Here is a 17,345-nt window from a genome sequence, read left to right as displayed (position 1 = left end):
ATTCATTCATTCATTCATCCCTAACCACTATACTTACCTGGTAACTTGCTTATATACACGGAGTACCACAACCGAGTGTCTATAACCAACACATTAATGTTTCTAATTAAAATAAGGAGTGATGCAGTCAGTCTCTCCTCAACTCTTAGCCAAGAGAGACTGACATGCATAGTATTTATATCAGCCCTCTGATTACAATGAAGAGCAAGATGTGCCACTCTGTTCTGGACCAGCTGCAGCTTAACTAGGTCTTTCCTTGCAGCACTGGACCACACGACTGGACAATAATCAAGATAAGATGAGACTAGAGCAGAACTTGCTTTTTTGGAGTGTGGTTTCATAAAAGCAGAGCATCTCTTTAAAGGACAGATCTCTCTCCATCTTTACAACCATTGAATCAATATGTTTTGATCACGACAGTTTACAATCTAAGGTAACACCAAGTAATTTAGTCTCCTCAACTTGTTCAACAGCCACACCATTCATTACCAGATTCAGCTGAGGTCTAGAACTTGTACCAAATACAAATGCTCTTAGTTTTAAAGATGTTCAGGACCAGTTTATTACTGGCCACCCATTCCAAAACAGACTACAGACTCTTTGTTAAGGGTTTCAGTGACTTCATTAGCTGTGGTTGCTGATGCGTATGTGGTTGAATCATCAACATTCATGGACACACAGGCTTTGTTTAATGCCAGTGGCAGGTCATTGGTAAAAAATAAAAAAGAGTAGAGGGCCTAGAGAGCTGCCCTGCGGTACACCACACTTTACATATTTAACATTAGAGAAGCTTCCAGTAAAGAAAACCCCTCTGTGTTCTATTAGATAGATAGCTCTGAATCAACGATATGGCAGAGGTTGAAAATCCATAAGACATACCTTTTCTCAACAGGTTATGGTCAATAATATCGAAGGCTGCACTGAAATATAACAGGACAGCTCACACAATCTTCATATTATCAATTTCTTTCAACCAATCATCAGTCATTTGTGTCAGTGCAGTACATGTTGGGTGCCCTTCTCTATAATTGTGCTGAAAGTGTGTTGTTAATTTGTTTACAGAGAAATAGCATTGTTTTTGGTCAAACACCATTTTTTCCCAACAGTTTGCTAAGAGCTGGCAGCAAGCTGATTGGTCAGCTGTTAGAACCAGTAAAGGCCACTTTACCACTATCGGGTAGTGGAATTACTTTGGCTTCCCTCCAGGCCTGAGGACAAAGACTTAGGCTCAGATTAAAAATAAGGGGCCTCCCGGGTGGCGCAGTGGTCTAAGGCACTGCAGTGCAGTGCTAGCTGTGCCACCAGAGACCCAGCCGCAACCGGGAGGTCCATGGGGCAAATATATCTATATCTCTCTCTAGATACAGTGCCTTGCGAAAGTATTCGGCACACTTGAACTTTGCGACCTTTTGCCACATTTCAGGCTTCAAACATAAAGATATAAAACTGTATTTTTTTGTGAAGAATCAACAACAAGTGGGACACAATCATGAAGTGGAATGACATTTATTGGATATTTCAAACTTTTTTAACAAATCAAAAACTGAAAAATTGGGCGTGCAAAATTATTCAGCCCCCTTAAGTTAATACTTTGTAGCGCCACCTTTTGCTGCGATTACAGCTGTAAGTCGCTTGGGGTATGTCTCTATCAGTTTTGCACATCGAGAGACTGACATTTTTTCCCATTCCTCCTTGGAAAACAGCTCGAGCTCAGTGAGGTTGGATGGAGAGCATTTGTGAACAGCAGTTTTCAGTTCTTTATACAGATTCTCAATTGGATTCAGGTCTGGACTTTGACTTGGCCATTCTAACACCTGGATATGTTTATTTTTGAACCATTCCATTGTAGATTTTGCTTTATGTTTTGGATCATTGTCTTGTTGGAAGACAAATCTCCGTCCCAGTCTCAGGTCTTTTGCAGACTCCATCAGGTTTCCTTCCAGAATGGTCCTGTATTTGGCTCCATCCATCTTCCCATCAATTTTAACCATCTTCCCTGTCCCTGCTGAGAAAAGCAGGCCCAAACCATGATGCTGCCACCACCATGTTTGACAGTGGGGATGGTGTGTTCAGCTGTGTTGCTTTTACGCCAAACATAACGTTTTGCATTGTTGCCAAAAAGTTCAATTTTGGTTTCATCTGACCAGAGCACCTTCTTCCACATGTTTGGTGTGTCTCCCAGGTGGCTTGTGGCAAACTTTAAACAACACTTTTTATGGATATCTTTAAGAAATGGCTTTCTTCTTGCCACTCTTCCATAAAGGCCAGATTTGTGCAATATACGACTGATTGTTGTCCTATGGACAGAGTCTCCCACCTCAGCTGTAGATCTCTGCAGTTCATCCAGAGTGATCATGGGCCTCTTGGCTGCATCTCTGATCAGTCTTCTCCTTGTATGAGCTGAAAGTTTAGAGGGACGGCCAGGTCTTGGTAGATTTGCAGTGGTCTGATACTCCTTCCATTTCAATATTATCGCTTGCACAGTGCTCCTTGGGATGTTTAAAGCTTGGGAAATCTTTTTGTATCCAAATCCGGCATTAAACTTCTTCACAACAGTATCTCGGACCTGCCTGGTGTGTTCCTTGTTCTTCATGATGCTCTCTGCGCTTTTAACGGACTTCTGAGACTATCACAGTGCAGATGCATTTATATGGAGACTTGATTACACACAGGTGGATTGTATTTATCATCATTAGTAATTTAGGTCAACATTGGATCATTCAGAGATCCTCACTGAACTTCTGGAGAGAGTTTGCTGCACTGAAAGTAAAGGGGCTGAATAAATTTGCACGCCCAATTTTTCAGTTTTTGATTTGTTAAAAAAGTTTGAAATATCCAATAAATGTCGTTCCACTTCATGATTGTGTTCCACTTGTTGTTGATTCTTCACAAAAAAATACAGTTTTATATCTTTATGTTTGAAGCCTGAAATGTGGCAAAAGGTCGCAAAGTTCAAGTGTGCCGAATACTTTTGCAAGGCACTGTATATATAAATATATATCCATCTCTCTCTCTCTCTCTTTAGTCAGGTGTGTCTGTTCCTGAAGAGAGGGGCTTGTCAGACGGAGGTGGATGAGGAAGGTCACGACCCTCTGAGCATGGCTGTCCAGGCCGCTAACGCCGATATTGTTACACTGTAAGTGTTCACCGAAAACATCTGATACCTCTTCTAAAAGTATCTTAAATAATCCCCCAGCATCCCCCCCGCCTCACTAAATGACTAAAATGTAAATATAAAATAAATAAATACAAAATGTTACCCAAATTTTTGTTAATATTATTCTGTTTTCTGTTTCTCTCCGATATATTTTTCCTACCTCTCCCCACCAAACCTACCCACCTACCTCCCTTCTCCTACCTCTCCCCACCAAACCTACCCACCTACCTCTCCTTCTCCAACCCTACCCCCCCCCTTCTCCTACCTCTCCCTCTCTCTCCCAGGTTGCGGTTAGCACGGATGAACGAGGAGATGCGCGAGGCGGAGGGTCCGTTTGGTCAGCCAGGTCAATACCCCAGCAGCTCCCCAACTGAACATCAGTACAGGAAATGTATTCAGGAGTTTATCTGCCTCACCATAGACTACTGTTAGGGGGCGCCACTGAGGCAGGATGCATCCCAAATTGCACCCTATTCTCTAAGTAGTGCACTACATTTGACCAGAGGCCTATTGGTACCCTATTCCCTATGTAGTGCACTACTTTTGACCTGGGCCCACTACAAAAGTAGTGCACTACATAGGGAATAGGGTGCAATTTGGAATACGGCTTAGCCACTACTAACTGGGCATATAGAGGCATATCATACAGGGCAGAGTAGTAGGATGAAGTTGCCCTTAGATAAACTGGTCTAGAGTCAGTTTTGCATTGTTACCATAATTGGTTAGGGTTATGATTTGTGGAGGGTAAAGCTGATTCTAGATCTGTGTCTAAGAGCAACAAGGCCCTGCTGACCGTAGCGCAGAACAATGTCGTTTTATCTTTCCAACAATATGCTTCTCTTCTTCTTCTACATCCAGATCTTTTAACCACATCGCTAGCTGCTTTCCACACCGTTCATATTATAAACTGAGTGAAACACAGTGTGTCTGGCTGTTCCTAATAGTTTTGTCTGTGGTTCTCACTGTCAGGCCGTTTACTCGCTACACTGCTCAACACTTCCTGCCTCTCCTGTACACTCTTAGAGAAAAACAAAGTGTTATCCAGAACCATTAATGGCTCTTCGGCTGTCCCAATCAGGAGATCCCTTTGAAGAACCCGTGTGTGGGTTCCGTTATAGAACCCTTTCCACAGAGGATTCTACATGGAACACAAAATAGTTCTATCTGGAACCAAAAAAGGTTCCCCTGTGGACATAGCTAAAGAACCCTTCTTTTCTTAGTGTAGGCTTTCCTGTCCATGTATTACCTTCCCTCTTCCTCCCTCTCTTACCAGTAAGGACCTAAGCTTCCACAGTCTTTACAATATTATTCTACAGTGTCCTTCCTATTCAGCATTTTACAGTAGTTTAGAACATTATATTATAGTGTTCTATTCAGCATTTTACAGTAGTTTAGAACATTATATTATAGTGTTCTATTCAGCATTTTACAGTAGTTTAGAACATTATATTATAGTGTTCTATTCAGCATTTTACAGTAGTTTAGAACATTATATTATAGTGTTCTATTCAGCATTTTACAGTAGTTTAGAACATTATATTATAGTGTTCTATTCAGCATTTTACAGTAGTTTAGAACATTATATTATAGTGTTCTATTCAGCATTTTACAGTAGTTTAGAACATTATATTATAGTGTTCTATTCAGCATTTTACAGTAGTTTAGAACATTATATTATAGTGTTCTATTCAGCATTTTACAGTAGTTTAGACCATTATATTATAGTGTTCAATTCAGCATTTTACAGTAGTTTAGAACATTATATTATAGTGTTCTATTCAGCATTTTACAGTAGTTTAGAACATTATATTATAGTGTTCTATTCAGCATTTTACAGTAGTTTAGAACATTATATTATAGTGTTCTATTCAGCATTTTACAGTAGTTTAGACCATTATATTATAGTGTTCTATTCAGCATTTTACAGTAGTTTAGACCATTATATTATAGTGTTCTATTCAGCATTTTACAGTAGTTTAGAACATTATATTATAGTGTTCTATTCAGCATTTTACAGTAGTTTAGAACATTATATTATAGTGTTCTATTCAGCATTTTACAGTAATTTAGAACATGATATTATATTGTTCTATTCAGCATTTTACAGTGGTTTATATTCCAGAATTTGATAGTACCATAGGAATTTATCAGCGGCCCATTGTGTTATAATGAATTAGAATCTGTCGATTTTAGAAATGATGGCATGATTACAGTATGTCTACAACTCCGTGTTCCTTAAAGGGTTCAAGCTGGCCTGAAAAGGAAGCCTTTTGTCCTTATGTCTTCTGTGGGAGATCGAGGTTAGATGTAATTCAGTGGCTAGATGTGCAGGGTTCCAACTGTTGTTCTACGGTGGCATGAGGTTACAGTGATATGGAATGGGTGTCGTTGTGGCTGCTATAGGCATGGTCAAGGAAGGTCCACTGCGTTAGTCTGGGAAGGTGGGGTCGTCATGTTTTCACTGTGTGTGTGATGGGAAGGGACGAATGCAGGGGTGAAGTGGTTCAGATGTGATGAGAATACCGAAGGACTGATGGATGGAGAAAGAGACAAACGCCTGCTTTGTTGTTACTTGTGAGTGAGGATTAAATGCTATATTATTATTATTATTATTACGATGATATCTTAATGTAAAAAAAAACGACTTTCCCTTCCTAACAGTAATGTGCTTTATTTATCGTTGCTGTCGTGTTTACGTCATGCTCTCTCATTTTGCTCGTTGAGTTTCTGTCTTTTTGTTTTGTATTGGTTTATTTATGTTAAAATAGGGGCGTAAAAAAATCCGGAATCTTCCATACATGATTCCTGGAAAACCAAGGAATTTGGGGGAAGTTATTAGAATGTTGTAATCCTACGTTGAACCCCGGAGGACTTGTGCAATGATGATTATTGTTACAGAATTGATGTATTTCTGTAAATTATTTTCCTTAATTTTTTAAAAATCTTTCAAACTTTTCAATATCCTCACTTTTTTTTTTCCTGACTGGATAAGTTTTGGTCTGGTCTTGTGTCATTGTGCCACACACACATTCTGGCTTCACTTCTAAACAAGGGATTCATCAACCCTGTCCCTCCAACACTCACACTGATCTATACCTAGAATTACTGTACTAGACTTGTTGAAAAAAATATCATTTATTTGTAGACATTCTAGTGATTACGTGTTTTCTATATCTATATTTCAAACCTTTTTTGATTGCAGTCCTTCAGTGTTTACTGATAAAGACATCTTCTTCCCGACCAGTGGTGCTTTTGGTTGACTTATGGGGACAGAGGGAATCAGGGGCCATCGGTAACTGTCCCTGTAGTAGGTAAGGGAGAGGAAGAGCTAGATCCATTTCATTATCATCAAAAACCCATTGTAATTCTATGGTTACAACTGACTGTCTTCTCCGGCCATCATTGCTCAATGCTCATTATATTCTGCATGCTTTTCGGTTGTGACCGGAACGTTCTAGAACGTATGTACGCGTTCTAGAATATACTCTTGGGCGTTTTTAGAATGCTGCGTAGTACGTGGGGGCGTTCTAGAATGCTGTCTGCATACGGAGCATGATAGTTTCCTATTTGTCCCCTCATGGTGCTGTGCAGTCCTGTTAAAAAGCATGAGCTACAGTACAGTACAGCCACTTCCTGTGATGTCCTTAAAACAACTTCCTCCTGTCTCTTTGGTAGACCTATGGACCCCTGTGCCATCTCTACGTCCACTTATGGACCAGCTATAGCTTCACTGATTTTCAACATAGAGCTGAACTGTTTTTCGTTAGCTAGCCGACCTCTGTTTGTTCCTCAGCTACGTTGGCATGAAGTCCTACAACAACAGTGTTGTTAGGCATCAATCAGTTTAACTTCAGCGAGAATACATAAATACAGCGTTTAACGTCTGATAACACGTGGCACAGTGAAACAAAGTGGTAGAAACAGTGTTCGCCAGTGTTTTTTTTACAAAATGTTCTAGAGGAGAGGAGTCACAGAACAATTATTATTTTCATCAGTTGTTTTTTATTTTCAGAGTGTGGAAGCAGGTGATATTCTGCAAGTGTTTTGAGTATTCAAAGTAAAACAACAGGAATGATAAAGTCAATATATTTGACGAGGGACTGTGACTAAATAGGGTGGTAACCTAGCCCAGCTGAAGTGGTGGGTGTTGTTTCTTACTGTTTTAACACTGGGGTTAAAGGATGCTTCTAAACAAACAAACAAACATGCTGTAAATAAAAACGCTTTTTAAAATGTTTAACTCTTGACTCAAACTGCCTGCTCTGACTTACCGCATTCCACCACGGAACCCTGCCTGTTCCGTGCCACCTGTTCTGATTCTGTTCTCTTCTTCCAAACGTCTATCTGTGCACTCTTTTTGGAATATTGTGACATAGCTATCTCTCTGTCCTACTTGGGGAAACAAACATTCTTGTATTAATATCTCTACATTTGGATATCTTTGGAATAACTTTATTTTTGTTCCTTGGTTTTAGAAACACTGAGATGGTGATTTAAAAAAAAAAAACAATGCATAAAGAGAATAAAACCAAGAAACTCTTGTGATGAACTCCTCACCTTGCTTGGACTGCTTCTGCCTCATTTCTGACTCCTGTTGTCTTCTCTCCTTGTAAACAACCCTTCTCTCAACGTTGCCGCAACTTTGCGTTTGGAATGTTACTGGAACGTTGGGAGAACGTTACTCACTGGTCTATGCTGTAACCGCGTCAACACACACACCACCACACCTTCGGCATTCAACAACGCACAGTGCAGTCCTATGAAGCTAGAGCCAGATCAACGGGTCATATACTCATCTCAGAGAGGTCTTTCTTATACCCAACTCTCTTCTGTCTCATTCGCTGAGGAAAAAAATACACTGGCTGTTTCCCAAATGGCACCCTATTCCCTACATAGTGCACTACTTTTTTCCCCCCTACATAGTGCACTAGTCCTAGTTCAAAAGTAATGCACTATACACTGAGTATACTAAACATTAGGAAGTGTTGCAGTTCTTGACACACTCAAACCGGTGTGCCTGGCACATACCTCGTTCAACAACACTTAAATCTGTTGTCTTGCCCGTTCACCCTCTGAATGGCACACATACACAATCCATGTGTCAATTGTCTCAAGGCTTAAAAATAATTATTTAACCCGTCTCCTCCTCTTCATCTACACTGATTTAAAGTGGATTTAGAAAGTGACATCAATAAGGGATCATAGCTTTCACCTGGATTCACATTTTTGTCACTTAGCAGATGCTCTTATCCAGAGCGACTTACATTCAGTACATTCACCTACAGATAGCTAGGAGGGACAACCACATATCACAGTCATTGTCAGTACATTCAACTACAGATAACTAGGAGGGACAACCACATATCACAGTCATAGTCAGTACATTCACCTACAGATAACTAGGTGGGACAACCACATATCACAGTCATAGTCAGAACATTCATCTACAGATAGCTAGGTGGGACAACCACATATCACAGTCATAGTCAGTACATTCACCTACAGATAACAGGGAGGGACAACCACATATCACAGTCATAGTCAGTACATTCATCTACAGATAGCTAGGTGGACCAGTCATAGTCAGTACATTCATCTACAGATAGCTAGGTGGACCAGTCATAGTCAGTACATTCATCTTCAGATAGCTAGGTGGACCAGTCATAGTCAGTACATTCATCTTCAGATAGCTAGGTGGGACAACCACACATCACTGTCATAGTCAGTACATTCATCTACAGATAGCTAGGTGGACCAGTCATAGTCAGTACATTCATCTTCAGATAGCTAGGTGGGACAACCACACATCACTGTCATAGTCAGTACATTCATCTTCAGATAGCTAGGTGGACCAGTCATAGTCAGTACATTCATCTTCAGATAGCTAGGTGGCCCAGTCATAGTCAGTACATTCATCTTCAGATAGCTAGGTGGACCAGTCATAGTCAGTACATTCATCTTCAGATAGCTAGGTGGACCAGTCATAGTCAGTACATTCATCTTCAGATAGCTAGGTGGACCAGTCACAGTACATTCATCTTCAGATAGCAGGTGGACACTGTCATAGTCAGTACATTCATCTACAGATAGCTAGGTGGACCAGTCATAGTCAGTACATTCATCTTCAGATAGCTAGGTGGACCAGTCACAACCATCTTCAGATAGCTAGGTCACTGTCATAGTCAGTACATTCATCTTCCAGATAGCTAGGTGGACCAGTCATAGTCAGTACATTCATCCCAGTCATAGTCAGTACATTCATCTCCAGATAGCTAGGTGGACCAGTCATAGTCAGTACATTCATCTTCAGATAGCTAGGTGGACCAGTCATAGTCAGTACATTCATCTTCAGATAGCTAGGTGGACCAGTCATAGTCATAGTAGCTAGGTGGACCAGTCATCATCTTCATCTTCAGATAGCTAGTCATAGTCAGTACATTCATCTCCAGATAGCTAGGTGGACCAGTCATAGTCAGTACATTCATCTCCAGATAGCTAGGTGGACCAGTCATAGTCACATTCATCTTCAGATAGCTCGGTGGACCAGTCATAGTCAGTACATTCATCTTCAGATAGCTACCAGTCATAGTCAGTACATTCATCTCCAGATAGCTAGGTGGACCAGTCATAGTCAGTACATTCATCTTCAGATAGCTCGGTGGACCAGTCATAGTCAGTACATTCATCTTCAGATAGCTAGGTGGGACAACCACACATCACTGTCATAGTCAGTACATTCATCTCCAGATAGCTAGGTGGACCAGTCATAGTCAGTACATTCATCTTCAGATAGCTAGGAGGACCAGTCATAGTCAGTACATTCATCTCCAGATAGCTAGGAGGACCAGTCATAGTCAGTACATTCATCTCCAGATAGCTAGGTGGACCAGTCATAGTCAGTACATTCATCTTCAGATAGCTAGGTGGACCAGTCATAGTCAGTACATTCATCTTCAGATAGCTAGGTGGGACAACCACATATCACAGTCATAGAAAGTATATTTTTCCTCAATAACGTTGCTGTCAGTAGAGTCAGAGCTAGAAAGGGGGGGTGGAGGGTGCAAGATTCAGGTTTTATTTTATGGGGAGGTGGGGGGAGCGAGGTGAGGAGAAAAGGGGGATATATAGTCTGTTGTACAACTGAAATGTGTCTTCTGCATTTAACCCAACCCCTCTGAATCAGAGAGGTGCAGGGTGGGGGCTGCCTTAATCAACATCCACGTCTTCGGCTAACTGTCAGCCTTACCGGGGAACAGTGGGTTAACTGTCAGTCTTACCGGGGAACAGTGGGTTAACTGTCAGCCTTACCGGGGAACACTGGGTTAACTGTCAGTCTTACTGGGGAACAGTGGGTTAACTGTCAGTCTTACTGGGGAACAGTGGGTTAACTGTCAGTCTTACTGGGGAACAGTGGGTTAACTGTCAGTCTTACTGGGGAACAGTGGGTTAACTGTCAGTCTTACCGGGGAACACTGGGTTAACTGTCAGCCTTACTGGGGAACAGTGGGTTAACTGTCAGTCTTACTGGGGAACAGTGGGTTAACTGTCAGTCTTACCGGGGAACACTGGGTTAACTGTCAGCCTTACCGGGGAACAGCGGGTTAACTGTCAGTCTACCGGGAAACAGTGGGTTAACTGTCAGTCTTACCGGGGAACACTGGGTTAACTGTCAGCCTTACCAGGGAACAGTGGGTTAGCTGTCAGCCTTACTGGGGAACAGTGGGTTAACTGTCAGCCTTACTGGGGAACAGTGGGTTAACCGTCAGCCTTACTGGGGAACAGTGTGTTAACTGTCAGCCTTACTGGGGAACAGTGGGTTAACTGTCAGTCTTACTGGGGAACAGTGGGTTAACTGTCAGTCTACCGGGAAACAGTGGGTTAACTGTCAGTCTTACCGGGGAACACTGGGTTAACTGTCAGCCTTACCGGGGAACAGTGGGTTAGCTGTCAGCCTTACTGGGGAACAGTGGGTTAACTGTCAACCTTACTGGGGAACAGTGGGTTAACTGTCAGCCTTACTGGGGAACAGTGTGTTAACTGTCAGCCTTACTGGGGAACAGTGGGTTAACTATCAGCCTTACTGGGGAACAGTGGGTTAACTGTCAGCCTTACCGGGGAACACTGGGTTAACTGTCAGCCTTACCGGGGAACAGTGGGTTAACTGTCAGCCTTACCGGGGAACAGTGGGTTAACTGTCAGCCTTACCGGGGAACAGTGGGTTAACTGTCAGCCTTACCGGGGAACAGTGGGTTAACTGTCAGCCTTACCGGGGAACAGTGGGTTAACTGTCAGCCTTACTGGGGAACAGTGGGTTAACTGTCAGCCTTACCGGGGAACAGTGGGTTAACTGTCAGCCTTACCGGGGAACAGTGGGTTAACTGCCTTGCTCAGGGGCAGAACAACAGATGTTTACCTTGTCAGCTCAGGGATTCGATCCAGCAACCTTTTGGGTACTGGCCCAATGCTCTAACCACTGGGCTACTTAAGATACTGTTTGAAGAGGTAGGGTTTCAGATGTTTTCACCTGGTCAGTCTATGCAATGGAAAGTGCAGGTGTTCTTAATGTTTTGAAAACTCATTGTATTGGGAATAAGACACAGCCAAAGTATGTTTGTTCTGTTTTGTTTGCCTTTTATCTGAGAAAATAAACTGACAACTGTTGTTGCTTCCGTTGCTACAGGCGTTGCCATGGGGACCAGCAGGAAGGTAAAACGCAAGGATAGTGTTCGGGATAGAGTGAGTGATGCATCATGGTCTATCTCGCCTTGGGGGTTTGGTGTCTGTCTCTGTGGTCCATGTTATCCGGGATCCTTGGGGACATCCCTAACCAATCAGAAGTTGGGGATCCTTGGGGACATCCCTAACCAATCAGAAGTTGGGGATCCTTGGGGACATCCCTAACCAATCAGAAGTTGGGGATCCTTGGGGACATCCCTAACCAATCAGAAGTTGGGGATCCTTGGGGACATCCCTAACCAATCAGAAGTTGGGGATCCTTGGGGACATCCCTAACCAATCAGAAGTTGGGGATCCTTGGGACATCCCTAACCAATCAGAAGTTGGGGATCCTTGGGGACATCCCTAACCAATCAGAAGTTGGGGATCCTTGGGGACATCCCTAACCAATCAGAAGTTGGGGATCCTTGGGGACATCCCTAACCAATCAGAAGTTGGGGATCTTTGGGGACATCCCTAACCAATCAGAAGCTGAAATGTAAAATGGTTAAGAAAGGGTTATTAAGGTTTGGATAAGGGGAGGGGCTAAGGTTAGGTTTAGGGGAGGGGCTAAGGTTCGGATAAGGGTAGGGGCTAAGGTTAGGTTTAGGGGAGGGGCTAAGGTTTGGATAAGGGGAGGGGCTAAGGTTAGGTTTAGGGTAGGGGCTAAGGTTAGGTTTAGGGGAGGGGCTAAGGTTAGGTTTAGGGTAGGGGCTAAGGTTAGGTTTAGGGTAGGGGCTAAGGTTAGGTTTAGGGTAGGGGCTAAGGTTAGGTTTAGGGGAGGGGCTAAGGTTAGGTTTAGGGTAGGGGCTAAGGTTAGGTTTAGGGGAGGGGCTAAGGTTAGGTTTAGGCGAGGGGCTAAGGTTAGGTTTAGGGTAGGGGCTAAGGTTAGGTTTGGGGAGGGGCTAAGGTTAGGTTTAGGGGAGGGGCTAAGGTTAGGTTTAGGGTAGGGGCTAAGGTTTAGGGGAGGGGCTAAGGTTAGGTTTAGGGTAGGGGCTAAGGTTAGGTTTAGGGGAGGGGCTAAGGTTAGGTTTAGGGGAGGGGCTAAGGTTAGGTTTAGGGGAGGGGCTAAGGTTAGGTTTAGGGGAGGGGCTAAGGTTAGGTTTAGGATAGGAATGTCTCAGGGATCCCAGATAGCTCTGACCATCTCTCTGTCCTACTGGTGTACATGATCATATATTTAAGGAACCTCAATCTCTCTTCAAATGGTGTGCACACACACGCACACACAAACAAACACAAAACACACACGCACAAACAAACAAACACAAAAACAAACACAAAACACGCACGCGAACACACTTGCTTTGGGAGAAAGTTTGGTTGGGTGACCTCACTGGTGTTGTTAATCTATCTCTTCCCACTGTGTGATAATATTGTTCTGCTTATCAATGGGATCAACACTTTTCTAAACATTGACAGCTGTGAAGGAAGTAGGCTTCAGAAGTTTGGTGATTGCAATGACCTTGCTCTATCCCAGCTTTCCCAATCATTACAAATCATCAGTATTTACCACAGGACTGAAAACACATTGGGTTTTATTTTGAATTTTGTCTACATACCCCACCAGTAACACTTTTGGCTAAACTTCTTACCAGAGAACGAGAAAATAAATATCTGTTTTCGTTGTTATCAAAATGGAAACCCCAGTGCCTCCCAATGGATTACTTATGAATTAAGAAGCTTACCTCCAAAACACTATAAGAACGAAGAGATATAGTTTCTACACTTAGCTTATAGTTATACTTCACTAAATACTCGTAGGAACCAACACAGCCATAGGGAAGATTTATTATATTTTGTTTATTTATTTAACCTTTATTTTCAATGAGGGCCAAGGAACAATGTGTTAATTAACTACCTTGTTCAGGGGCAGAACGACCAATTTTTACCTTGTCAGCTCGGGGATTCGATCCAGCAACCTTTTGGTTACTGGCCCAATGCCTTGTTCAGGGGCAGAACGGCAGATTCCAGATGAACATTACTATAGGGAATTAGAACTATAGAACATTACTATAGAATACTATAGGGAATTAGAACTATAGAACATTACTATAGATTACTGTAGGGCATTAGATCTATAGAACATTACTATAGAATACTATAGGGCATTAGAACTATAGAACATTACTGTAGGGCATTAGATCTATAGAACATTACTATAGGGCATTAGAACTATAGAACATTACTGTAGGGCATTAGATCTATACCTGTCCAATCATTTTAGACCAGTGCCATACTGAAGGATGGAAAACAATCCAGATAATTACCTGACAGTTTTTCTAGTTTTCCTGTAGTAGATGTTCTGATCTAGTTCTGATACTGTGCTTTACTAACACTGGGATCTCTGAACCAGTGGGGTTCATTTAACACCACACGGGGTGACAGATGATCTGTGGGCTATCTAGTGATCTAGTCTGAACCTCTGATCAAGTCAAGTTATTGCTAGTTCTATCTCTGGTCCAGGATGTTAGTGTATGTTCCTTCACTAACCCACACAGCCACACTAATGCCTGGGACCAAAGCTACTCTATTCCTTGGGGAGCCACAGTGCCCGAATGGCGCCCCCTGGTGATTGTAATGTCCCCTCTTGCAGGTAACACAACATATCACATCTTTCGGGAGTTCTCGCTCATGGCGTCCCACCAGCCCGAGAAGCTAAAGAGGAGAATACACTTCAACAACTGCCAGACGTAGTCCATGATGACATCAAAACATACTTCAGCCACTGCCTGAGGTAGTCAAAGACTCCTAACTTGACTCAGACTCTGAAGTGACTTACTAACAAGTCTCTGTGTCCTACACCTGAGATCTATTTAGGTAGAGCACCGCCACCAAGACAGATCTATTTAGGTAGAGAACCACCACCAAGACAGATCTATTTAGGTAGAGAACCATCAAGACAGATCTATTTAGGTAGAGAACCACCACCAAGACAGATCTATTTAGGTAGAGAACTATCAAGACAGATCTATTTAGGTAGAGCACCATCAAGACAGATCTATTTAGGTAGAGAACCACCATCAAGACAGATCTATTTAGGTAGAGCACCATCAAGACAGATCTATTTAGGTAGAGCACCACCATCAAGACAGATCTATTTAGGTAGAGCACCACCATCAAGACCACCATTTTTCTTCAATCAGTTTTGATATAAACGTTTCAGTGGGTGTCCTGGTGTTCTCCTAGACACGCGATCATTGCTCTCAGTTCCATTGCATTACACAAGAGTCATTGGACGAAGGCGTCTTCTGTACGGGAGAGTTTTGTTAAGAGTCGCGACGCTCGGGCTGAACATTTAACACGCATCGTTTGCGGTACGGTTTTGCAAGCATAAGGACCTTGTCTTAATTTTTTTTAAAGGTTAAATTGAAACACACCTTTTATAGGGTTCACACAGGGCCGTGTCTCCATTTAAGCACTAGTTTAGGGAAAACTTACGGAAGACAGAGTGGACTACCTGTGCTAGTTAGTTATCAGCGTCCCCGAACATCTGTGTGTAAATGGAAGATGACAAACGTGTTGTCACTGAAAAATACTGTCGGTTTAACGTTAGTAACGTTAGGTTTCTTTAGTTTATTATTGGGCGATTGTAACCCTTAGTTAGGGAGAGTGAAAAATAGCCATTTCAATTCATGCTTGATTTGTATTACTGTTTGTACAGACACACGCAAAGGTACAAACACATGCATACTGCATACATTATGATATTGTTGTGTGGTGGTATTAAACATTTTGTACTGTAGATATGTAGTGGTGTAATTATGTTATTTGATGTACAGTTTTATCTCTTGTTTTATATGTAATGTATGTGCTTTAATGTGTTTGGACCCCAGGAAGAGTAGCTGTTGCCTCGGCAGGAACTAATGGGGATCCATAATAAACCCCAGGAAGAGATCCATAATAAACCCCAGGAAGAGTAGCTGCTGCCTTGGCAGGAACTAATGGGGATCCATAATAAACCCCAGGAAGAGATCCATAATAAACCCCAGGAAGAGTAGCTGCTGCCTTGGCAGGAACTAATGGGGATCCATAATAAACACCAGGAAGAGTAGCTGCTGCCTTTGCAGGAACTAATGGGGATCCATAATAAACATCAGGAAGAGTAGCTGCTGCCTTGGCAGGAACTAATGGGGATCCATAATAAACACCAGCAAGAGTAGCTGCTGCCTTTGCAGGAACTAATGGGGATCCAATGGGGATCCAAATAAACACCAGGAAGAGTAGCTGCTGCCTTGGCAGGAACTAATGGGGATCCATAATAAACACCAGGAAGAGTAGCTGCTGCCTTGGCAGGAACTAATGGGGATCTATAATAAACACCAGGAAGAGTAGCTGCTGCCTTGGCAGGAACTAATGGGGATCCATAATAAACACCAGGAAGAGTAGCTGCTGCCTTGGCAGGAACTAATGGGGATCTATAATAAACACCAGCAAGAGTAGCTGCTGCCTTTGCAGGAACTAATGGGGATCCATAATAAACCCCAGGAAGAGTAGCTGCTGCCTTGGCAGGAACTAATGGGGATCCATATTAAACACCAGGAAGAGTAGCTGCTGCCTTTGCAGGAACTAATGGGGATCCATAATAAACCCCAGGAAGAGTAGCTGCTGCCTTGGCAGGAACTAATGGGGATCCATATTAAACACCAGGAAGAGTAGCTGCTGCCTTGGCAGGAACTAATGGGGATCTATAATAAACACCAGGAAGAGTAGCTGCTGCCTTGGCAGGAACTAATGGGGATCCATAATAAACACCAGGAAGAGTAGCTGCTGCCTTGGCAGGAACTAATGGGGATCTATAATAAACACCAGCAAGAGTAGCTGCTGCCTTTGCAGGAACTAATGGGGATCCATAATAAACCCCAGGAAGAGTAGCTGCTGCCTTGGCAGGAACTAATGGGGATCCATATTAAACACCAGGAAGAGTAGCTGCTGCCTTGGCAGGAACTAATGGGGATCCATAATAAATACACATACAGTACAGATAAAATGTGTCCTACATACAAGATAGAAAGTGCGAATATATATATATATATATATATATATATATTCAGACAAATTGTAATTTTGCAACAAACAGGTGGAAATAAATGGGGCTATAAAATAATTGAAATGTCTGTTGGTCGTTCTTCTACATTCTATTGGGATGATTTAATACAGTTCTATGATTTAGACACATTGACTGTATACATCATACATGGCGGCAGGTAGCCTAGCAATTGGGCCAATAACCCTGAAAGGTTGCTGGTTCGAATCCCCGAGCGGACTTGGTGAAAAATCTGTTGATGTGCCCTTGAGCATGACACTTAACCCTGTAAGACGCTTTTAATAAGACAGCAGAGAGTGCCCTCTGGTGGTCATTTGAGAGTCATCTATAATTTTGTAGGCCGACACATGACCCATGTCATACCCAGTGAATGATATATGATGATGTCTAGGATCATACCCAAACTGTCCATCCTATCACTGTTAA

The 17,345-nt window shown here is 42.5% G+C and overlaps 1 protein-coding gene across 1 annotated transcript in view; it reads left to right on the top strand.

The window, feature by feature from the left end:
• The window catches only part of LOC139412698 (arf-GAP with coiled-coil, ANK repeat and PH domain-containing protein 3-like), an 82,780-nt gene extending 67,812 nt beyond the window's left edge, over positions 1-14,968 (top strand). Inside the window, exons 22-24 of the mRNA XM_071159358.1 lie at positions 3,026-3,136; positions 3,442-3,503; positions 14,469-14,968. Coding sequence (XP_071015459.1) covers positions 3,026-3,136; positions 3,442-3,503; positions 14,469-14,569 — 274 coding nt within the window. The 3' untranslated portion in view covers positions 14,570-14,968. The remainder of the gene's footprint in view (positions 1-3,025; positions 3,137-3,441; positions 3,504-14,468) is intronic.
• The last annotated feature ends 2,377 nt before the right edge of the window (positions 14,969-17,345 follow it).

This window comes from Oncorhynchus clarkii, chromosome 7 (assembly GCF_045791955.1).
Source record: "Oncorhynchus clarkii lewisi isolate Uvic-CL-2024 chromosome 7, UVic_Ocla_1.0, whole genome shotgun sequence".
Classification (NCBI taxonomy): Eukaryota; Metazoa; Chordata; class Actinopteri; order Salmoniformes; family Salmonidae; genus Oncorhynchus; species Oncorhynchus clarkii.
This window is presented reverse-complemented; position numbering and strand designations above follow the sequence as displayed.